This window comes from Tachysurus fulvidraco, chromosome 1 (assembly GCF_022655615.1).
Source record: "Tachysurus fulvidraco isolate hzauxx_2018 chromosome 1, HZAU_PFXX_2.0, whole genome shotgun sequence".
In the NCBI taxonomy this organism is placed as follows: Eukaryota; Metazoa; Chordata; class Actinopteri; order Siluriformes; family Bagridae; genus Tachysurus; species Tachysurus fulvidraco.
In genome coordinates, this window is record NC_062518.1 from 36,507,866 (window position 1) to 36,532,519 (window position 24,654).

A 24,654-nucleotide genomic window follows, 5' to 3' on the forward strand; every position below is an offset into this window, starting at 1 on the left:
TTCATGTGCGTCTTCATTAAGTGTGGCGTGTGATAAAGTGTCCGGCTTTGTTTAATTTATCTATATTTCTGTTAAAAAAAAAAAAAAAAAAGTAGTTCCTATTAACAACCATGTCTTACATACTCGGGTAGGTTTGCTGACGTACCATAGACCTTTAAACATGAACCTTTGGTACATGGGTGTCCTAGAACTTTCAGTGGGTTGTAAATGATCTACCCAATTTGTGGCATTTGGTACTTATAGCTTGTGCGGATCAGCCGACAGACACATTTCAGCCATGAACATGCTCATAAAATGACTGAAAATATAGCCATAAAGTTTCAGCTGATTTTTGACTGCTTGCTTTTGCAAATACTTTATATATCATCTTGTAATCTCTAAAGGAGTTTTAACAGTATCATCTTTCTAGATTTCTAAACAAGCACCAGAAGTGAATTAAGAACACAGAACATCAATCTTAATGATAATCATTTATTAAGTACTCATTTTTCAAACAAAACCCAAACTATTTACACTCGTATTAATCTGCATGTTATTTCATTTGTAGTACGATTTCACCGTTATCTGTAGGATTTTAAAAGTTAAGCTACAGGACAAACTTAACAAGCAGAATGGGAAGAAGCAAATGGATGATTGCATCTCCTCCACTACAGGTTACATGCAAATGACATGACGACAGAGATTCCGACTCAATACTGATGATTTCCCTTCGTACTAAAACTATGGGAGCTGAGAAATATCTGAGAAACGTCAGATGTTCCTGCAGTCATTACTCAAGTGTTAGATTTGAAGGATAGGTTATTTTTTTTGTATTTTTTGTGTCAGATTATGATCAAGCCCATTGCTAGCACGGGTACATGTGACTGCAACTTTTGTCCTTGAAGATAATACACAATCTTTAATAAAACAGGGCCACTCGGGCACGGTAATCCATCATCCTACTCGCGCCAATCATAATCTCATTAAACTATCTAGCTTAATCAATCACCACTCATAATAAAAGGGCATCATGCACATAAGAACTCCAATGGTTTCTGAACTATTGTCAGATAAATCGTTACAGCATTCGTTACTCTTAACAGCAACGGCACCGTGTTCCAGCTCAACCACTTGTCCAAAAAGAGGCCAAAACGGGCCACCAGAGTTAGACAGTAATTTCAGTTAATTCCACTACTAATCACCCCAAACTACATGATATTAAAACATATTTTTTCCACCATGCTGAATGTTCTGTAACATAAATAAGTTTCAAACGATTTAGTTAGAATTAGCCTGACTCGACCACCCTTCTCTATCTAAACTGACAGGATGCCTTTCGATGCGTTAAATTTAGTGCTGACGGGATTTGTAAATCATTTACACGTCATATCTAATCCTCAACCAAAACTCTGATCAAGCTACTTAATGACTTATTTAGTTCAGGAATAAAGACGGGAGTAAAACCAGGTTAACTGAACAGGTTAAGCATCTGTCCCCCGAAGTACAGGCTTGTCTGTACAATTAAGGCATGTCCTAAAGGGGGAAAGAAAATCACACGTGACAGAAAAGCAGTAATTGCATATACAGTTTACACGGCAGCCAGTAGCCATGGGGATGAAGTCTGTGTTTGAATACGGTTTAATCAAGTAGTCGAAGGAAGAGAAGATTGCGTTTGTTACTGGATGATGATGACCATGCTCAGCAAACCTCGACGTGTGTAAGCCATGTATGCAATATGGACTTCAACAGTCTGTACACGTATCGACTGTCACAGTTCCAGAGTTCCAGTATCCCACGCTCTGCTTAGACATACAACGATGATCACCTACTGGGGGAGCCAGCAAGTCATGGAGGTACATCGCACTGCTATCGGTTCAGTCACTTCACACCACACTGGAAAGCGGTTGAGGTCTTAGAGCAGGTAGCGTTGGTGGCCTTCCTCAGAGATAGAGAGAGACAGAGAGAGACAGAGAGAGAGAGAGGGGGAGAGAGCAGGGAGTGTAGAAAGTATAAAAGATCAGATCAGGAAGAAAAAGAATGAAAAAGAAAAGAAAAGCTGGCCACTGTCCATGGCAGAAGCTCAGGTACACTGGTCTGTTTTAAAAAAACAAAACATAAAAAAAAAACAAACAAAAAAAAAAACCCACCAAAAAAAAAAAAAAAAAAAAAAAAAAACACACACAAGAAACAGAGACAAGTGTGCAACATGAATACAATGAAACAATTAACATTTTCTTTACATGACGTAAATGTACTTTTTTCATTAGTGTCATTACCGGACAGACAGTTCTGCTGCTGCAGTCACAGGCGACTCCACGCTGAAATGAATCCACAGCTGTGCAGAAGCTCTGTTTATCTCCTCAAATACTTGTCTACTCCTCAATCGCTGTGCAGAATAAAAGCTTCTGGACTTGACTTAAGAATCCGCTGAAATAGTCTGTTCGTCAGCCAGAAACAAGCGGTATATAAATGTTCTTTCCTGCAGCTTGAGTGCATCCTCAGGAAATCTCCAAAAGGCAGAACATGGAGTTGAACGTATTCCATAACATTCAAAATGTCTGATGTCTTATTAGCCTACTTCATTGGTGTGATCAAGATTATGTTCAGTCCTAAGAATTGCAGAGTTAAAAGGACAAAAAACAAACAAACAAACAAAAATAACAGCATCACTTATGTACATGGGAACAACATGCCTGGTGAGGTTCTCACTGGAGGGGCCTTAGCTGGTTTTAAAGTGTCCGGTCAGCCATGCTTCAACAGCGCCCTCGGTCTTCCTCTATGTGTCCCCACAGGTTCCTCACAGTTTTGAGTGTGAAAAGTGCATAGTGAGAGCATCGAGGCAGTGATCTTCGCTCGCCGTCAACTGCTGAGATGCTCCCTTTGCCCGCATGGAAACAGAAAGGCTAATTAAAGTCCCAGTCCCCAGGCTATGAGGACAGAGGTGAGGTCATGAATGTCCCTCATGTTCTTCTGTACTTTACAACACGTCACAGACATGTCCATCTTTGTATGTTTCATTAAACATTTCTAAAGCAAAATCAAAACCTAGAGGCCAGTTAGATACTCTGGGAAAGAAAAAAAACAAAACAAAATCTCTTAAAGCATCAACAAATCGCATTCGTGCATTTGAAAGTACCGAAAAGAAAATGGTCTGTGCTGTTTTTGAATTTTTTTTTCCAGGAACACAAACTTTTTTTTTTCTGGCTGAAAGAGTATTTAAATCCACTGCGGAAAAAAAAAATCAAAAAATCAAAAAACATATTCAACAAATTCAGTAAACAAAATATGGTCAGCTTTGTAATAACTGCTTGTCTCAGCACCCAATCCCCAAAGTCACAAGTATGGAGACTTTCTGCTTCACAACAAGGACGTGGGGGCACACGGTCATGTGATGACTACAGCACCTCCTCCCCAATGTTTCTAAATTGAGTGACCCACCCTCCAAAAAAGGAAACCACGCACCCAGAAAAGTCCAAGTGTTTTTCTGTAAACAACCAAAACTCCAGTATGGAATAGATTTTTTTTTCTCTCATCATCATCATAGTCATAATGTCTATATGAATAGGATTGTAGAGGCAGTGTCTTCTGGCGGTAGTCGTCTTGATTCTTGCTGAAGAGGCTTATGAAAAAGATGCCTTCTGCTCCATTCCGATGTCCGACTACGCTTTCGCTTTTGCGATGAAGTTATTAGAAAAACAAAACAAAACAAAAAAACCAATCCGGCTTCACTGTTTTTTGTTATTTTTTTTTTTCACCTTTTTTGGAATACATTCAATATTTTTTTTGTAAAAAGACACAACACACTTCACATGGTGGCAATGAAACTAAAAACTACAGGAAAAACATTTCAAAAATAATAAAAAAGTAGCAGCCCCAAGTGCTCGTTTGTAGTCCAAATACTTTTAACTTGTGTGTATATGTGTATATTAGAGATACATATATGCTTTAACAGAGTCAACAACAAACAGGTAACATTATGAACATTTTGTGCACATTTTTGTGCACATGCACAGTTTGATGGGATCTATTTAAGCCAGTCAGTCACTTGCTCAGGAGTAAGAGAGTGGACAACAAGGCAATGTGAGCCACATCCCCCCCAAAAAAGTGGACAATCCCGTCAATGGACTATCCCCAGGCTACACTAGAAGAACTACAGAGAATGGTGTGCACAACGCACAAAGCTCTTGGTTTATAAGCACGGGAGTGGGGTCTTTACTGAGACACACTCCGAAAAAATAATGTCTCAATGGCAGCAATGAACTCCAACTACTCGCCCTTTTAAGTTCTTAGGCACATGTGTGGACAGAAATTCATTCACTCACTCTCGCACACACACACATGGATGCACACATACACAAATAACCTCAAGACTTGGCCCATAAGCCTACTAGAGGCACTGATATGGGTGGTGGACAGAAGAGGGGGAAAAGGAAAAAAAAAACACTTGCATGCACAGCACTGCTGAGTATAAAAGAAGCTAAAGCTTTTTTTCTGGTTGCATCTACAGCTCTCACATCCATCTGGGGATGAGGAAATGACAGAAAAAAGGATGGGTTGTGCCATTGCCCTCTGTCCCCCCTCAGTCAAATACACAAACATGATGCAAATTTACATTCACACACAAACATACATTCTCTCTTACACATTTTCACTCACCAAGTACAAAATTCTAATTTGCTTGGAGAGGGGAAGAAAACAAAAATGGCCTCTTTTCTTTTCCATTTTATACATCTTGTAAGTAATGCCAAAAAAAAAAAAAATAATGTGCAGACCAGTATGCGTTAAACAGACAGACACACTCATTCAGTCACACACAAAAATATTATTCTCCATAACATAGATCCTAACCCATTTTTTGTCATTTTCTCATTTTTTTTTATACAAGTGCAAATCTTCAAGTTTTTTGAGCAAAAATCTTATTATTTTATATAGCTTTTTATAGAAACTTTTTTTTAATAAAGAACAAAAGGAAAAAAAATAAACAGTGTTTGTCTTCAAAGAAATGTCTTTTTCTCATAGGACTTTAACAGGACGGTCCCCATTTCAAATCTCAATCATCACAATGTCCAGTTTTAGTCAGACACACAAACACACATCTCATTCATTCATTCATTCATTTATATATATATATATATATATATATATATATATATATATATATATATATATATATATATAGTGGGAATATATCTGAATCCATACAACATATCTAACATGTAAAACCTTCTTTAAAAAAAAAAGAAAAAAACAAACAAACAAAAAAACACAACACCTATCTATATACCACCTTCATAAAGTGCATTAGTTTGAATAAGGTGCTTATTGTGTAAGTGCCAGAAGTTTAATCACCCCCAAATATCACCCTTTTCCTCACCACACCACTACAGAGGAAGCCTGAAGCTGTAAATTTATACTTCAGCTGCAGTTTCCCCTTCACACACACATACACACACACACACCCTCTCTCTGTTTGTACTGGCTCTTCACCCCTCCCTCCCCCCAATCCCCAGCAGTGCACATTGGACTTGCGGAGTCTGATTAGTTGGACCCGCAGAAAAAGGCCTCAGGTAGCTATTGCTGTGGACTCAGTAATCCTCCACCATCTCCATCTCACTCAGGCTCATCCGATCCCCTGCACCATGGAATGAATAACCTAGACAAAGACACACACAGAGGTTGTTGTTTTGGATTAATACTAAACCATATGCTATTTCAGCTAGATCATCATTTCATGAGCATTTCAAACCCTAAGAACCCTACTGAGAACAAGATTAATTATCAAGTACTGAATTAACACCCAGTCCATAGGTTTAGTCAGTAAACGTTATGATGAAACAAATAAGATGTTAAATATCTGGCAAGAACACTTCTACAAGCATCACCAGTTTACCAAACCCATCCATTTCTCAATGCTGTGAACCATTAATCAGTCCCCAGTTCCGCTTTCACCACTAAATGGCATCCAGTACAGGACCACATTGCAGACAAGCTGTGGAGAGCAACAGCTGGGCTACAGTCAGTTAATAATAAATATGTTAGTATAGTGTAGATTTAACCTAACAATCTGGCAACTCGGTGTACAACACAGACTGTAAACAGACAGAGGAGACAAGCAGGTGTACCTAAGATGCTAGGATCAGAATGCAGCATCATGGGCTGTTTCTTCTTCAGCTTTCCTGCCTGGTCGTAGCCCATCCCTCCCTTCCCAGAATGCACTGCCTGGAACATGGACTGCAAAGCAGCAGGGTTCATACCCCTCATTGAATCCTGGACAGACAAGAAGTCAGGGAGAACTGAGATATGTAGAAAATCACATGCTCAAGTACAACAGAGTACACAGGAAAAATCAGATCTGAAATTTCATTTGATAATGAAATGTTAATATGTAATCATTTTAAGCTGAAAAGATAAGCAGGCTACATGGCTGCAATATATTAAAATGTGTAATTTGACCAGAGTGCAGTGAGTCTCCTCTACCCTGAACCCTGGTGTGTGTGTGTGTGTGTGTGTGTGTGTGTCAGCTTGCCAGTGTGTATATATTTGCATACAAATCCAGTCTGTTTTCTGCATTCTTTGCAGCAGTTGGTTTGTTTAGTGCCTTCAGCACTTGGGAAAACTCTGAGATGAGTAGACTGCGTATGGGATCTTAAATTAGAAGCAGTAAAATGATATATGAGCTCTATTTTTTGTATACAGCTTACAAACAAAGATTTTACTCTTGTTGGCAATTTCTCCTGCAGAACAACTGTCAGAACCAAAAAAAAAGTTCACAATGCACATTTGTTCCTCAGCGTCATCAGAACTCGGCTTTCTCATACTGATCGGCTAATGGCAATTTACGAAGCATTGAGTGACAGGGAGGCGAGCGTCCCTCCCCTTTAATAATCTGTGACTGCATATCTGGAAGCCTCAGACAAGCTTTTGCTTTTCCTCCCATGCTCCAATATCACACTAAGATATTGGTAAGCAATGCAAAAAATGCATTTGTTTTTTTAACACATGCCTGATTAATTTGGTCACAGACCTGATCTCTATGCAGCATGTTAACCTACAATCCAAATTACCAAGGACAATTAAAACATTAAATATGGAAGTTATGTATATTAAATGAGAGTTTTTTTAATTGAATTTTTTAACATTACTTAGACAACAACACTATAGACAAAGTTATAATGAGAAAAAATGTTCATCTTTGTCCACAAACGCTTTACATTTAGATCCTGTACAGCATTAATCCTAGGGCATTAATTCATGACTCATAATACAATTGAGTATTTTAATTGTCTTACCTGCAAAGGAAAGCTGTTCATGGTCAGTCCACCCACCTCCTTAGAGAGCTAATATAAATAAATAAATGAATGAATGAGATAAAACATTAAAAAACAGATGAAATCACACTGTCTGCAAAGCAAAGTCAATCTATAAATCAATTCCAAATAAGTTTCACCTTCACAAATGTTTTGATGAGATTCATTTATGGTTGATTGCTAATATAGGGAATCTATTTGCAGCATGTTCATCTCACCCATACAGATCCTGAGCACGTAGAAACTACGCATTAAGCTGTTCGCACGTCATTTGGCAGGCAAACACCTTATGAACCTGATTTGATTGTCTCCAAGTTGTTTATCCAGTTGTTTAAGTTTGACAGATTGTGTCTGTAGTTCATTTCATTAATTTTTTATTTTTTTTGAATGTCAATAAATTTAGATCTGACATTTAGTCCCAAATAATTAACATATTGCTAAATAATACATAAATGTTTAGAGCACCATCGCTTTCTCGGATATAAACCCTCACACACCTGCTGCTGCCTCTGATGGTTGGCTTTCTGTTTGGCACGGCGTTCCAGAAACTGCTTGGCAAACTCTTTGGCTTCCACAGTGTCACCCAGATAGGAGCGAATAAAGTCCAGCACCTCGTACGGCGACTCCACCTCCTTCAGATATGCCACAATAGTGGCCACTGTGAGAAAACCACCAAGAAAACACATTAAACACACTAAAATTAGAACACAAGGCTAGCATGAAATGGAAAAAGAAGAAAAGTGAAACAAATGAAAGAGAATGCATTTACCATCCAGGGAGGAGTTTGAGTTGTTGGCAGAGGTGTTAAGGGCATGCAACATCTGCTCACACCATGTGGTAAAACCGTCCTGAGCCTTCATCCCCTGCAAAAGCTTCAGTAAGCGCTCTTCATCCTCCGTTTTTTTGCGGCGATTCATCATCAAATATTGATCACTAAAGCGACAAATTCATAAAATATGGTTTTCAAAGGATGATACAATAACTGTATATACAACATGAATCCAGCCCACTGGTGATCGGGTTGTATGAATGTGTGTAGCACCTGAGTGAGGGGCTACTTCGGCTGTTCTTCAGGCCCATGCCACTGCGGAGGGCACTCTGGTTCTTTAGTGCCTCGTCCCAAACCCCCATGCTGCCTCCTGAGGGACTACTGCCACCAGCTGCCTTCCCATCCATGCCAGCAGAACCCCACAGACCCTCTGTAGCCCACTGTAAAGGAGAGCAAAACAAAGATATAAATGCATTCCATTTCATTATAACTAACATTTTTCTAATTTTGTAATTTTTCTAGTGAATTTAAAATCATTCTGAAATTTGATAGGAATTTGGCTGACCGAATTTATTATGTATCTATTACAGATCATTTAAAAATGTCTAAGGCGTATAGAAGCATATACACAAATGGGTTTGAAAGTAAATGCATAGTACTTTATTTGAAGCTACACAGAAATATTGTGTACTGTATGTATATAAATGGGCTTACTCGCTGCTGTTGGGCTCTTTGCTGCTGTTTATAGAGTCTCTCAGTGTCCTGTTGAATCTCCAGCGTGTTAATGGACTTGCCCTGCTTCCCTAGTCCAGGTACAGAGCCTGCACTCCAGCCTGAGCCTGTGCCAGCAGCCGCCTGACGTGGAGCCTGCTGTAGTAACTTCATCAGAAGCTCCTGCTGCAGAAAAATGACACAGAAAAAAAAAGATCAGGTAAAAATAAGTTAAATCATGCCACTAACACAACTGCTTAAAACTTCACACAGTAATGAGTTGAGACACAGTTATATGACAGGGAAAATTAAAAAGATCCTGACTTCCCAATAAGTGAAGAAAGAAGGCCAGCATTGAACCCATTAGTGGTTTTGTCTTAGCTTTTCTTTTAAAAGGCATTTCAAGTCTTGTCTACATTTATTCAACAGTTTACACTAGAATTGTTGAAATCCATAGAATATTACACACAAAACATAAAATGTGCAATATTTATGCATTATTTCAATGTTACTTGCAAATACACATGTGACCAAACCCTAACAAACAAACAGACATTATCATTTGTCTGACTAATAAAAATAAGTCTAGCTGTAACACATTATTGGGTGTGTAATGCAAGAGGTGGCATGATTATGGAATGAGCTTCAAGTTGCTTTTTTAATATTTAAAAAACAAACAAACAAACAAACAAAAAAAACACCACAACATCTTATGAGCGGCCTTTATGTTCAATAAGACTCCGAAAAGCCCTGTCAACTGATTTGCTGATATAAGACTTCAACCATGTTACCGCATTAAAGACTGTCAACAAGCCTTGCCTGTTTACGCCTGAAGAGCTCTTCCTCCTCTCTCCTCTTCTGTTCTTCCTGCTGCTGTCTCCTCTTTTCTTCCCTTCTTTTTCTCTCTTCCTCTTCCCGCTTAGCCCTGAGTTCAGCCTCTCTTCTCTCCTGGAGCTTAAAAAGGCACAGATGCAGCGTTATTGGATCTGTAAGTTAATACACGTTATTAATGCTTTTTGGTCTGCAGAGGGCACTGTACTCACCTTCTGAAGCTGTTCAAGAGTTGGACCCTGAGTTGAAGAATTCATTGTTAAGTCCCATAGACTGGCCTCACCACCTACAACAATGTGAGGTAATCAAGCGTGAAATTAAAAAATGCCGCTCTGACAATGTGTTCAAAGAGCAAATGCGTGCCGTAAAAAAACCTGTGTTTTACCTGTCGGCTGTGAGGCTGAGGTATGCATGTCCCACATGGACCCTGTATCTGGCACTGACATCGATCTGTTCATTGAAGGCATCATACCCTGCTCTCCGCACCTACACACACCACGGGACATTTAATTTTAAAAACCTGTGAAACGGTATATATTAGGAGTCACAGGCCAACGGCAAACAAAAAACTGATTCCACCTGTTTTAAGTTTCCTTCATTTCAACACACTAGAAGTAATTAGCAAAAACACTATGCAACAGTGATGTATAAGATCATCATTTTCCACCCCAAAATGTCACCTGATGTTGACATCAATTTTTTTAAAAGCATATGTGCTGCCGTTTACTGGAACCTGAAAGACGTTTTTTTTTCTTTATGCTTCCTTTTTGTGTGTGGAGATGTTGAAGTGCATGACAATTTAAAAAAAGATTTTCATAAAATCTCCAGGACAGAAAACCAACAAGACTGACAAGAACTTTACTCCATGCAAACAAAGATAAAGCTAAAACAGACGAAGCTGTTACACATTGCCCGACTGGCCATGGACACCAGAATCCATATGCCTACACACACAAGATAAGCTAAAAACATTAAAAACCACTCGCATCAAAACACAATTCTAGAGCAAAGAGAAACTTTTAAACCTGTTAATGAGTTGGAAAAGCTGATGCTGTTGCAGTTGCTGGTAGAGAGCAGCTGTAGCCAACTCTTGCTGCTTCTTCAGCCGGTCCTGATCCAGATTACACTGATGCGCACACACAGATACACAGGGATTAATATCTGTAGTCTGCAAGGGCAGATGGATTATACACTCAGATTATTAGGAATGATTAAAACTAAATTTTTATTTACTAATTTTACGCCACGAAGCTGCAAATAAGCGAATGACGAGTTGTGTCATTTTCTATAGCAATTTCTAATTCCAGGAAACTCAGTAGTTATAATCAATGTGCTTGGTTCTAATGTTATGCTTTCAACCAATTCACAAAAACGTCCATGGAAGAGACAGACACACAGGTAGACAGTTAAAGGGTAAGATAAAGCTCTCTTTACGTAGACGACAACTTTATAATTTATGGAAGTAATAACAGATTCCTGTGGTGTTTTCCATAATGTTTGTTTTACTCCTTATACAAGTCACAAAGAGAATATAAGTGCAATTGGCCTATTAATAGGTACATGTTTCATTCGGTAGAACAGGAAGTGAGTTTATTTGGTGCTTGTGTGAATAATGTATGCTCACCAGCAGTGGCGGTGGGGAAGGGCCTGGTGCAAAGGGCACTCGCCCCCACATCTTAATAACATCACCCAGAGGCTGGAAGCCCTCGTCACAGCCACGCTTCACCAGCAAAGTCATGCTGAAGTAGCCTGCTTGGAACCACTCGCACATCTCCACTGTGCTAAAGGGACCTACAGTGAACAAAACAGGACAAGAACACAAAGCACACGTTAATCAGGTCCTGCTCACCTCTTCAAATAATTAAAGATACTTCAAAGTGCCTGCAAGCTCATTTCAAAAGGGTTCAAACTATTTAAAGGAGCATTATCTGCCACGCTTACTTGAGAGTTTTCCCGTACAAACTTAATAACCCCCCACATTTGCTGTGTTACACATCCATATTACGTGACATTTTTCTGTACTGATAAAACTACAGAAAACCAGTTTACTCAAAACTCACAACAGACATCTAAGGAAAGTCAACAAACATTCATCTGAAGAATTGTGTGTTCAATAAGTGAATCAGTAATGATCTGTCTTTTCTGTAGATCCTGTATTTTTTGTCATGTGTCATGCAAATAAAATCCTTAAACAATACATAATTAAGCCAAAATATTTTTGATTCTATTTTTACAGTGTTGGAAGGAAAAAAGGATAAATCTCCATATGAACAGCTCTGGTAATACCTTCATGATTTCCTCATACTACAAAATGCCTCATATCTGTATGTTTTAAAAGTTCATTGGACGCATTCAATAACTTCATATATGAGTCATGAGTGACTAACTTGGTACGAGGAATTGAGTAATCATTCTTCCCAAATGCAGTGTATTAGACTGAATAATAATAACAATAATAATAGAAGACACATCTGAAACTCCACTTCTGCTTGTTCGGTGTGTGCGAATGCACATGTATCTACCCTGAATCTCTCCCTGGGGGTCTTTGTAGAACCACTTCATGGCAGAATCATGAGAGAGAGGCAGGGCAGCTGCAGTGTTTCTGCTCTCCTGCAGTGTCTGGGTGAAACACTCTTCCTCCAGAGATGTGTCCTGAAGAGCTGCAACCATTTTCTCTGCCTCCTGTGTAAATACAAACATTTTAGTTACATTTTAAATACAACACTTTATTAAGCAATTGTCTTATACATGCTAAGGATTTCCAGATTATTATATATAAGGATATCACAGAGTATTCATCACAGAGTGATGGTTGTGATAATCGACACTGCGTACACATATACAGGTTATGTTGGTTGCAAATTTCCTGTGTGGAACTCTGTCCCACAAGACCATATACCTGCTGCAGGTGCTTCATGCCCTCGTCATCCTCAGGGTCACCTCCCGTTGGTGGGAGGTCAGTAGCAGCAGAGGAAGCGGAAGGAGGGGATGAAGGCAGACTGGAGGAGGCACTAGGGCTCAGCTCAGACACTGGCTCTGATAACACTATAGCACATACAGACAGATAACGCATATGATCTCTTATACTACTTTTACAAATTACAAGACATTATCTAGTAACTATATAGATTTATGTTAAGTAATTGCCCAGCAAACTATGCAAAACGATTCAGCTAACATTTCGGCCACGGTGCTCTAATACAGAGTGCCAACATAGAACCAATGATGAGCGGAAACACTGGAAAACATCAAATTGCTATGATGCCAATCCAGTTACTGGCATGGTTTTCAAATATGTTGTAAAAGCATAGCATAATTATGTAATAAAGAATACAATAATATAATTTCCCATCATTTCATTAGCCAAAGAAAATAAAAAAAGAGAACTCGCAGCAACATTTTTTTCTAATTATTAACACGAATAAATTCCATATCGGGAATCGGCAGTGATATTAGCATCATAACTTGGAGAGGAAAAGTGTAGAATCGTAAAGTGTAATGTGCTGGTTACCTTCACTTGGCATCTTGCTGGGCATGGTAGGTGTGGGCTGAGGATCTTCCAGACAAATGGGGGCAGCAGCGGGCACGGGCACGGGCTCGGCCTGAGGAGCAATGAGGTGCATGGAGGAAGGAGAAGAGGGAGGGAGAGATTTCACCTCCACCTCACACATAGCTGCAGAGTCGGTCTCATCTAAGCATGGGAAAAAAATTATTCAGGTAAAAAGGTGCACATGAGGACTGTTGAACAATAATTTACCCATTGAGACAAAAATCTAAAAAAAATACCATTAATACATTAATTGTTTTAAATCATTCCAGACCCCTCCGAAAGTACTGGAACAGCAATGCCAACTATTTACCTGTTTATTTATTGTGCTATACACTAAAGACATTTGGTTTTGAGATCAAATGATGAATATGAAAAGATAGATCAGCTTTCATTTCCTGATATTTACAGCAACATGTATTATTACTTAGGAATGTTAAACAAATTAAAACATGACACTTCTGGTGTCAGTGAAATTCTATCTATCTACCCACCCAATCAATCATTTTGATCTTAAACCCAAATGGCTTCAGAGTAAAGCAAAAGAAAAACAATGACACCTGCCATTCCAATACTTCCAGAAAGGAATATATACACATGCCTATAACTCCAAACATTCCCTCTTACCTCTTTCAGCTTTGTCACCATTACTGCTGTCCTTCTCTCCGTCTGTACCATCCTCGTCCTCGTCTTCTAAACCCTGAAAATCAAACTCCTCTTCTGGAATAGGATCCTTGGAGCCCTTCTGAATGTGTGTATGTAACGTTAGAGAGAGACAAAGGATGACGATAGGTGGATAAATAAGAAAAATAAGAGTCTTAGCATGTAACGTTTGTACAAAATTGTCAGCTACATACAAAGATGGTTGTACATTCGAACACACCTTGAGGGGCATGAAAGCGCCAGAAGAGTCGAAGGTTCCCATCTCACCATCTTCTTCATCAGTGCACCACTCTGGCAGTCCATCTCTCTCTTCCTCTGCTCCTTCACTACCTGCTCTCCTTCTTCCTCCTTCAATCCCTCCGTCCCGGAAATCAAAGTCAAACTTTCTTCTTCGGACCTCGCCATGCTCCCGCCAGCCTGCTGAACGGGGACCACCATCTTTCCAAAATAAAAATTAAAAAAGGTAAAGATGAGCATATTGGCTCCTTGTAGCATCAGACTGCTAATATTAGTGGAGGAGTGTAAAAAAATCATTGTGTGCTCAACTTTTATGCTTTCACCCATTTGTGTGCGTGTACACGTACCATCTCGGCGTGAGCCAGCCAGTCTCCAGCTGCCTCCTGTCTCTCCAGCCTCCTCCAGCTCATGCTCCTCTCGCAGCGTGCGCCAGTTATCACTATCTGAACGCATGAACTCTTTCCTCACCGCAGAGCTCACATCCTCAAAGCCAACACGCAGCCCCTCCCTACGCAGAGGCTTCTCAAAGCGCCGCTCACCCCTACATGAGTTTCCAAAAAAAAACACCTTAGACATCTTCAATGTGGTTTGCCACTTCTAAATTTAGAAACATACATTAGACACTGAGAATGAAATGCTATTTAAGAGAGATTAATGTCAACACAGGATAAGTACCGGTGAAATGAGTGCTCGCTGCCACAGATGTATTTCTGGTCTACAGGCCAGGACTCTTACAGAATTAGTCATTACATTAGCATGAGGTTTGTTTATGAAAATCTATTGTTAAATGACTAATACTAAACTTGTGAGCTCATTTTCTTTAGGTTAAAAAAAAAATACAGAACTTGTTCAGTTGTACTGCTTTAGCAATGCCTTATAAGATTGCAACAAATAAACAAACATCTTTTGTCAGTTATGTTATTCCATTGTAGCTCTAAATAAAAATGATAAGGATGGGCATACCGGTCATCCCAGCTCTGGCTACGGTGGATCTCCCTCACACTCCTGCTGAAGCCCACCTCTCCTTCCTCAGTACTTCTTTGGTAAAACCCACTTTCTCCACGGCCCCTGCCTACACACACAGCAAACACGTACGTCAACATTTACAGCATTTAGCAGATGCCCTTATCCGGAGCGGCTTACATTTTTATCTCAGTTTTATACAACTGGGCAATTGAGGGTTAAGGGCCCTGTTCAGGGGCCCAGCAGTGGCAGCTTGGTGGACGTAGGAATCGAACTCACAACCTTCCGATCGGTAGCCCAACACCTTAAACACTAGGCTACCACATCTCATATGTCTAAACATATACTAAATCACAGTACAGGGGAAAGCATGTCTATCTGTTAAAGTATGACTATTTTATAATGATATGTCTTATTCTTGAATTTTGAATAAAGGAAAGAAAAATTCTTGGAAAAATAAATAAAAAAAATTTATGTGCCTATTGATATCTCCTTGTGCATCTAGACACTAATGTGAGTCTCAAACTCAACAACCGTTCACCATAAGCCTCGCACACTGATTTGCTAATCAGTAATTTCACTTATTCGCTCACCTCGGCCACCTCTCACACTGCCTCTGCCACGGGCCATACTAGCAGGAATGGCCCCACCCCCTTTACCCATGAGCCTCAGCACAGCCACACTGTTGACAGACATGGAAAAATTCCGCTGCAGAAAAAAAAAGAAAAACACAAACTTTGGTACAAGCAGAAGTACAGTAGCACATCACAACACAAATCATGAGACTGGGAACAGCCAAAATCAGTCCATTTCTTTTAAAAACTTTTTTTTCTGTCTGTTCATACGGCTACTGGATGTTTAAAGGAATTTTGATGAGCATGTGTGTTTGGTAAATAAAAGAGTAATGGTGTGACAAAGAAGACACCACTACGAAGGATGTGTGTGTGTATAAACATTTCTAACCTGTTCTTCCTCAGTAAGAGGCACCAGTGCCAGAGGTTGCTGAGGTTCATCCTGCAGTATAGCAGCAAACACCTTATCCTGCATGTCCTCTGGTATCTACCCAGACAAGGGGGAGAAGAAAAAAAAAAAAAAAGAGAGAGTCTCATTATTCAGAAAACTTCATCTTATGGTGCATTTTCGACTGTTCGCGGGTAAATTTAGGCATGTCAATGCACATATCTGCAGTGTTGTTTGCTGCCCTATCTGGAATGCTTAGAATGTTGGATATGCAGAGCCGAGTCAAACCCACAGATCTGAACCTGAGGAGAATTTCAGTAGTCGTTAAAACAGACATGCATGTGGAGCTGTCGGATTGTCACGTAGGCTAGTTAGAAATGGCCTTAAGGTCTTGGATTTGATATTTACAACCATTTTTGCAGTCCACACCATGTACATTAAGCCTCTCTCTCTCTCATTCTGGCAGTTAAAAAAAAAGACAAAAATAAACAAAAATGATGCAAAGACAGGGTGGGGCGATGAGCTGCCACCCTAAAGCAACAGCTTGCTCTGAAGTGTTATACCGCTCACACCACAGCGAACTGCCATGTTTCATCAACTCAACTTTTACGATTTTCCTTGTTAAACAATAAATCATTATTATTTTTTTTAATATAATATTTATTACATATTTCTTTTCTTGTATTTGTTGTCTTATATTATGGCGTGTCTGCCATACAAATCTCTGTGGGGCAGTGGTGGTTCAACTGGTTAAGGCTCTGGGTTGTTGATCAGAGGATCAGGGTTCAAGGCCCTCAGAGCCAAGCTGCCACTGCTGGGCCCATGATCCTGCTCCAGGGGTGCTGTATCATAGCTGCCCCTGCACTCTGACCCCAACCTCCTCAGTTGGGGTATGTGAAGAAAAGAATTCCACTGTGCTGTAATGTATATGAGGTGATAATAAAGGCTTTTATGCCCCGTTCTATTGTATGATAGTGATAAACTATAGGCTTCTACTACAGAATCCATATCAGAACAAGAGTATTAACAACCTATGAATAACCTTTATGCAGTCGATAATGATGTGGTATAACGTGACTGACACAATTATTGCTAATATTTCCTACCAAATATTATTATTTCCAGTCACATACACAAAAGAACATTACATTGTGAAATCTTTGCACGTGAATCCTCAACTGGATTCAGAAATTCACATCTGCAGAGTCAGGGCTCCCCTGTGATCCTCTACTGAAAATAAATGTTTTTCCGCTCTATCTTTCGTCATTTGCTGGCTGCAGTGAAATGTCTTGTAGAACGTTGGCCAGCTACACACCTTGTTGTCTTTGACATAAAGTGCTAACATCTCCTCTCGGCCATAGCGATATTCGGCCAGCTTGTACTTTGGCATAGCGGGAGAGGGAGGAGGGGAAGTCACACTGCCTCCACTGGAAAGTGCACGGAGCCTGAGGATAAGGTGGAACAAACATGAAGAAGAAAGAAACAGAGAAAGGAGTCAGACTTATAGATTTGTTTTCTTTTTAATGTCTAGTACACCATATTAAAATTCTACACCTTTTCCTGAGATATTGTCACAAACTTATCAGAGCACACTAAACACATCTTATTCAAATAGCTTTAGATGACAATGAAGAGCTTTATAAAAGCACATCAGCTCTGCAAACCACATGTCATGCACAGGAATAGTCTTGTGCTGGCCAGTAATCAACTATGCATACAGCAATTCTTGGCCCATTAGAGATGGCCTACCACCAGAAATCAGGCCACACCTTACTGTCTAATCTCTGTATAAACATTTACAGAGGGAGAAAGCAAGACACAGAAGGAGGGAGGGAGGAGTATATTAAGTAAGAGAGAGAGAGCGAGAGAGAGCGAGAGTGCGTGCCAGGACTTAATTCACGCAGATTGACCTCAGTATAAATATAACTGTAGTGTATAAATGTGTTTAGTGTATAGTGTAGTGTTTAAGTGTATAAATATTTAACAGACATAAAAAGTGAAAAAGCTCATTAAAAAGGAAAAAGAATGAAAAAGTGAAAGGAGCACAAGAAGATATACAAAATAACAGACGTAGACGTTACAGAATGGGGAAATAGGAAAAGGAAAAAAAGAGAGAGCGAGTGAGAGAGAGAGAGAGAGAGAGAGAGAGAGAGAGAGAGAGAGAGAGAGAGAGAGGGTAAGCAGTGAACGTTATTTCACAATTTTTTACCATTCTGGGCCGAAATTGAGTGTCTCTGCTGTCATATTCCTCCCTTCCTCTTGGAGCTGAATCTATTTAAATCCAGACAAAAAACAAAACACGCTCCCAAGTCAGCAAGGAGATGTCAACAAGCAAAACTTCACCATTCTGTGTAAACAACATAATACTCTCACAAATACACGGCAGGAGCAGTGCTTTTTAATACAGTGAGAAATAAGATGGATTGCACACGGCTACAACAAGGATGAGTATGAAAGCACAAACATGCTGGCTAAGAGCACTTACCCTGTCCAGGGCAGCGGATCAGGCAAGACCAGGCTGGACCAGTCTTAGGTGAGAAGGCTGAGTGGTGTATGTGTGTTTGTGCGTGTGTGAGAGACAGCGTGTGGATTGTGGCTATGAATAAGGTAGGTGTAGTTTAAGATTTCCAAAGAATAGCGAAATAGCTGCCTTATACTGGGTGTGTACAGGAGGAAAAAGGACAAATCTGTTTAGATCAGATGTGAAATCCCCTGTTCACAGTACAGAAACAAATAAAAACATTCCCAAAAAAAAACCCCTGAAAAAATGCTGAGGGGAAAAAAATAATAATAAAACACTAACAATAACTGAGTGATAACAGCAACACTTTGATACTGACAATAAAATCCAAGCAGAGCTGCAGAAATCCAACGCTATGAAGAAAAACCAAAATTTGATCAGCTGGCAACACAGCTGTCTAAAGCAGGTGACCGTGAAAGTGTTCCTCGGGTCTTCCTTTCCTTCTCTGCTCTCCCTCCTTCCTCCTCCTTCTCCTCCTCTCCCTCCGGTTGAAACGCTGTATGACCAGGCCCCGCCAGTCAACCCCTCTCACGCCGCCAACTCTGCTCCCACCTCTGTGCACAAGGTAGAAAGAACAGATGAAACTCGGAGACAGAGCAACAAACTTTAACTTAAATCCTTAAATCAACTCAAATTAAAATAAAAGTTCATGTGCTTAAACCCAACATTGTTTTTTTGTGAAAACCTTCTACATTGGACTATGTTTGTTGACAGAAGGCTTATCGGGGTAACCTGGACGACATTGATCAAGCCAGTTTCCTAATTCTTTCCTGCCTCACTCTCATATTTCAGAAGCCACAATTGAATATAAAATGCTTAGAAGCTTTTTCCAAGTAAACGTGGTTTAAAAATTAAAACCCATATTTAGCTTTGCTCAGAAAACAAGGCTGAATTTTTACTACGTCCACAATTACTACTGAATACAAAAGTACAAACTCACAATGATTCCAAATACAAGAGGGAAAAAAATGTTTACAAATAACAACAATAAGTTCTGCCAAATTAATCTCCTCGGTTAATCAGCACAGAGATCGATTATGCTGTAGGTTGGCATGACTGAATAATTGGGCCTGTGCAACAATGCTCATTTAGTCTACATATGGAAAAAGCTAGGCTATTTTCGAAGCTGGGGGTTGAAACATAAGTCCAGGACAATCAGATCATATGTCTGAACTATCAGGTTTTATTCACCATTACCCACTGGACTGGTGCCTCAGAGGCCTGATGATATGGTGTCACAGGTGTCTTTTCCACCAGTCTATCCACCAGAGAAAAACTCGACATGAGAACAGTATTAATGCTCCTTAAACACCTGTTAATTTTTTCCTCTTCTTTTCTGAGGAAAAAAAATCTGCTTATTTAATATTACCTCCTATATTTCACGCTCCATTTATTCCACCTCTCTGTTTAGTGTCTGCTTTTCTCACATTTTTGCACCCTTTCTTTCCTTCTAATCCATCTTTCTTTCAGCTCGTACAAGTAGTTCATTTCCCACGAGAAAATGCATATCTAATTCGATACGTTCTACAAACAGTATATATATCTCTCCTGTTAGCATGGTGCAGCTCCAAGCTATAACTGTGGCTCATTATTCATTCCTGAATCCACAGATAAAGTACCATAAACCAGATCTATTCAAAGCAAAATACCGGCAGGGTTTAAGTCATAGGGTGCACTTGAGGAAGCTCCAATGTAACGTGAGCGGTGCAGATGGTTGTACTGCACTACTTGGGTTAGTGTTCAAGAACGCAGAGAGCTAACTTGGTTAATATCAATAATGAACCCTGAAAACGTTTACTAAAGCGTGCATCAAGTGAATTCACCTTTCTAATATCAACATTTCATATTTACAGACAGATACGTTATTCATCTCAGTGGGAAATTCACAAATCCCAGCAGTATCCACAATCTTGGGTAACAAGGTAATCAATGCATGCTAAAATATTTATTAATAAACGTAAATGGTCCTGTGCAATTCCAAGTGTTAAAGGGATGTCCATCATCAAGATCAACAAGATCAGATCCATTAACAAAAAAAAACGGAGAAGGATTAGTTTTCTTGGTAATGCTCCCTTTTTCCAAAATTCAACCATAAATAGTAATACTAATCCCAACCACAATAACATACCTCATCAAATCTAAAGATAAGAATATCACTAGATTATAACGTTCGAGTTTGGAACTCTAGAATACAGTTATTACTAAGGTTGGGAACCGAGAACCGGTTCTTATTCAGAAGCGGTTCTGTTTTTTTAACAGGAACCGGAACCGCACGGAATTTTTAAGTTTCGGTTCCAAACGCGGTTCCGATGCGATGACGGGCAAAGCGCTGGGAGCGGTCACTTTAAATAGCCACGTCTTACCTCATGAACATTAATTGTTTACAGTCACGCAACCAAATTAACGCAGCTTAGCACAGAAATCAGTCACTTGTGCTGCTGTGCTGAGGTAAGCTTTGTGTTAAACATGTCTAAAGTGTGGATTCATTTCCAAAAGCTACAACAATGAAGCAAATCTACCCCCTCTGAGAGGGTTTTCTCCACAGCTGGAGATACAATAAGCCAGGAAAGGCTTCTCCCAGAGGAAGCGGACATGTTCATTTTTCTTCAGAAAAATTGCTGTTTTGCTAAATTGTATTTGTGGATGTTAAATTTGATGCTGGATTTATTTAAATTGATATGAATTGAAATGCTCTGTTTAAAATATTTAAAAAGAGTGATTAATAAACACAAATGGAATTGTTTAAGTATTGTGCATTATTTTTCACATTTCTTTTATTATGGAATCAGAATCGGGAATCGTAAGGCAGAACTGGAACCGGAACATTTCTTTTGATACCCAATCCTAGTTATTATGGTTATTAGTGTGAAAATAACTTTACATGGAGCGTGTAATCAGCCATAATTCGGTTACATGTTTGTGTTTGCTCAAGTTTTTTTTCATTTCTTGTGAATTAATTGTGTGTACTGGCAAAACAACAAACTTAATTCATCGCAGCATAAAAACAAATATTGCGAAATGTGTTTTAATCAAACAACTCCTGGAAGTGCACACAATGGTCCTTTGTCATCAAAGTTATGGAAAATAAGTAGAACCCAAAATTCCACTAACTTTGATGTAGAACGAAGCTCCGGTCTGGTTAGGGAGGAGGGGGGAGGGTTGGGGAAAATGTTTAATTTGCAGTTTAATAAGGAAAAGCAATGACTATCACCATTATATATAACAAAATACAGTAACGCTTGTGTATAAAATCATGACCTATATTTTTATTTTTAAATCCATCCATGTATAACAAAGCTATTTGTGGTAAGACACAGTACGTTTTAATGCTACACAATTCATGGACAGATAATAGTACCTCTTATTAGCATAGCAACACCTTACCCGAAGCTGGTATAAAGCTATGTCAAAGATGCAAAACACAGGGCCCTACAGACATGGATTTAATTTAACTGTATTATAATTCTTTAAGAAGAGGTCTTCAAGTTATATGCCATAATGGGTCACTGCTGCTCAGAGATTAGCACTATTCCTTTTTGGTGACTTCATCATTACATTAATTTGTGCACTATGGACAAACTGTCCCGTTTTTCAGAAATTAGATAAACATTTTCTTTTTCAGGTTGGTTCTATGATACTGTGATAATTTTTTAAAATTTGGTAATGGATGCTCTTTGTAAGGGAAAGGAAGTGCAATGCAACACAAGTGCAAAGTTCTTATTATAAGCATATGCCCAAATTTACCCTAGTGGAGATGCTAGAGGGCTCAGGTAGCTTGCACCAAGCAAGCAGTGACTATCCTCAATCACTGTGAAAAACAGTGTAATGGAGAATAAAGAAAACGTACAATTCCCAAAAGAGGACCGTACACCTTTGTTCCCCTAATTTAGATGCGTTACTTGCACTAAGCACAAGCCTGTGTGTCATTATGTGTGCTGCTACGTTGCCTCCGAACCCTCCTTCTCTGATCGCGTACAGTTACGTCTCTCTGTCGTACAAAACAAATTGGCACTGTGCATTTAAGAAAAGAGGTGTTTCATTTAAAAGGAACTGCAACATTTCTTAGTTGATTAAACCAATCGAAAGGAAAACTAAAATAATTACATTTTTCTTCATTAAAAGACTAAACTAAAATGCAAATTATCAATTCTTAAATGATTATTTGAACATGCCTATATGCCTAACCTAATCTATTAGATTACATTAACTTTCCCCCTCATTACTGACCGTTTAGGTGAACTCAATCATTACAGAGATATATCTAGCCTCATAAACAGAGTGGTGAGCCAATCACCAAGTCTTGGAAAAAAATATCCCAGGGGTTGAGACATCATGGCAACAGAGATCTCCCAGCAACACCGAGCAGCTGTGTGCTTTTTCTTCTATAGAGGGAGTTAAGACTGGAGAAACAGAATGTTGCACATTAATATGTACGTTGCCTCCAGGTGAAGAGAACTAGCAGATAAACAGGTTCGGTCACCCAAGGATCACCCAAAAAATAAAACAATTACCTTTACCTCTTGCAAGCATTTGCATAAACCGAACAATGTAAACAGGTAACAATATGACAACACAACTTGGTGTGAAACTGTCCATCACTGTATAACATTTGAGTGCAGTATTTCTGAGGATAAGCTGAAAACCATGTACATGTATAACACCAGACTGTAACTAATACTGTACTCAATGTCCTTTAGGTTTATGAGTTTGGGGGAATAGGATCTGTAAATAGAATTCTATACGCAGTTTCTAATGTTTAAGGAGAAAAAGCACAAACATGCACATAGAAATGGGATTTCCCTCAGATTTACTGTAAACATTTTTCATGTACAACAGAATATTTCTAGTAACATTTTATATTTAGTCTATAGTAATGTACACTATAGTAGTCCAACTTCCTTCTTGAAAACCTGGGGCACGATGAGCAACCGGATAACTTGTACGAGACGTACTCAGGAGACCATTGCCACCAATGAGCTGTATATAAATGAACCATAATGGATCTAATTAGAGTACTCAGTCAGGGGTCACAACATTTTCCAGCTATGAAGTCAGGACCTCTACCGATTAGCATTCGCCTGAAGCTCTGCATTTATGAATTTTAGAAGATCTCGGGAAAAGTCATCTATTCGACTGGATCCCAATGATACCACAGAAATCTATGGACGAGTCTAAGAGAGCATTGTTTCTGCTCTTTTTTACTGTGACATTAATCCCACCAAATCATGGGAGTCTGTGAGCTTGTGTATACAACACAATGGAGTGTGATCAGGTGCCAGTGGTGTAGCATGAGCAGTAGTTCATAAAGAGATCAAGATATTGTATTTACATGTCACTGAGGAAGCGTGTGATAGCCCTCGCCCTTCCCAGTCTTGAAGGAGAGCCAGCGAATGGGAGGTAATTGCCAAAATTGAGGAGGAAAGGAGGTGTTCATACCAGCCCATCTGTGTTCCTCTTTATAGTACGCTTCCCAATAAACCGCCTCTCAAAATTAGGATGTATAAAAAGGTACATGAAAAAAAAAGAAATCTTTGCACTTTACCCTGATCTGTAACAAGTGTTGGCTTCCTGTTGGCTGCATTCCACTGACAATCGACTGTTTTTCCTTCAAAGCAGACTGTGTGGGAAATAATTTTACTGCCATCATATGTGCAATAACTGTCAAACTCCAAGCTAATAAAAAGGCTTATGTGCCCCCAAACAAGGCACGTTATTGTCAATCAGATAAAAAAAAATCATCTTGCTAGAATATATTTAATAATAATTACAACAGATCATTAAAATTTCTTTACACTTCATTCAATTTGGAGCTCCCGTGAAGCCCTTTGTTTCACAGACCACAGCACTGCCACATCAATCATGCGACCATGTTAGAATGAAACACCATATTGTGATCTCAAGCCACACGATATCCTGGCACAGGTTACAGAAACTTGAATGCACCTTGGCAGCTTTTGGAGCACAGATAAAAAAAATTGCTTACTGTCATATGTCAGACTCAATAAAAATACGAAAATTATGTGACCAACACGGACGTGTCAAATCAAACTTGGTTCCATTTTTTTTAAACAATGACACACTGCTGCAGAAGAGTTTCAGTCTTGGTATACAGGCTGTGTTGTGCAGCTTCCTACAGACACTTACTGATAAAACCTTTGATTCAAAC

The 24,654-nt window shown here is 39.3% G+C and overlaps 1 protein-coding gene across 8 annotated transcripts in view; it reads right to left on the bottom strand.

Moving 5' to 3' along the window:
- Positions 1–457: 457 nt before the first annotated feature.
- gigyf1a (GRB10 interacting GYF protein 1a) overlaps positions 458–24,654 on the bottom strand; it is a 28,670-nt gene continuing 4,473 nt past the window's right edge. Inside the window, exons 2-26 of one of the 8 annotated variants that reach the window (XM_027164951.2) lie at positions 18,453–19,042; positions 18,177–18,238; positions 17,283–17,412; positions 15,971–16,066; positions 15,601–15,715; positions 15,008–15,116; positions 14,392–14,585; positions 14,028–14,245; positions 13,772–13,889; positions 13,109–13,288; positions 12,497–12,642; positions 12,120–12,279; positions 11,222–11,388; positions 10,623–10,723; positions 9,983–10,083; positions 9,810–9,883; positions 9,586–9,720; positions 8,770–8,952; positions 8,329–8,495; positions 8,056–8,219; positions 7,784–7,944; positions 7,269–7,316; positions 6,102–6,246; positions 2,256–5,632; positions 458–2,073 (exon numbers count right to left, since the gene is read on the bottom strand). In XM_027164951.2, the coding sequence (XP_027020752.2) occupies positions 5,565–5,632; positions 6,102–6,246; positions 7,269–7,316; positions 7,784–7,944; positions 8,056–8,219; positions 8,329–8,495; positions 8,770–8,952; positions 9,586–9,720; positions 9,810–9,883; positions 9,983–10,083; positions 10,623–10,723; positions 11,222–11,388; positions 12,120–12,279; positions 12,497–12,642; positions 13,109–13,288; positions 13,772–13,889; positions 14,028–14,245; positions 14,392–14,585; positions 15,008–15,116; positions 15,601–15,715; positions 15,971–16,066; positions 17,283–17,412; positions 18,177–18,211 (3,015 nt within the window). In that variant the 5' untranslated portion in view covers positions 18,212–18,238; positions 18,453–19,042 and the 3' untranslated portion in view covers positions 458–2,073; positions 2,256–5,564. Of the gene's footprint in view, positions 2,074–2,181; positions 5,633–6,101; positions 6,247–6,505; positions 6,625–7,268; positions 7,317–7,783; positions 7,945–8,055; positions 8,220–8,328; positions 8,496–8,769; positions 8,953–9,585; positions 9,721–9,809; positions 9,884–9,982; positions 10,084–10,622; positions 10,724–11,221; positions 11,389–12,119; positions 12,280–12,496; positions 12,643–13,108; positions 13,289–13,771; positions 14,246–14,391; positions 14,586–15,007; positions 15,117–15,600; positions 15,716–15,970; positions 16,067–17,282; positions 17,413–18,176; positions 18,239–18,452; positions 19,043–24,654 lie in introns of those variants that run through there. The other 7 variants (XM_027164952.2, XM_047801445.1, XM_027164949.2 and 4 more) reach the window with 7 other exon arrangements.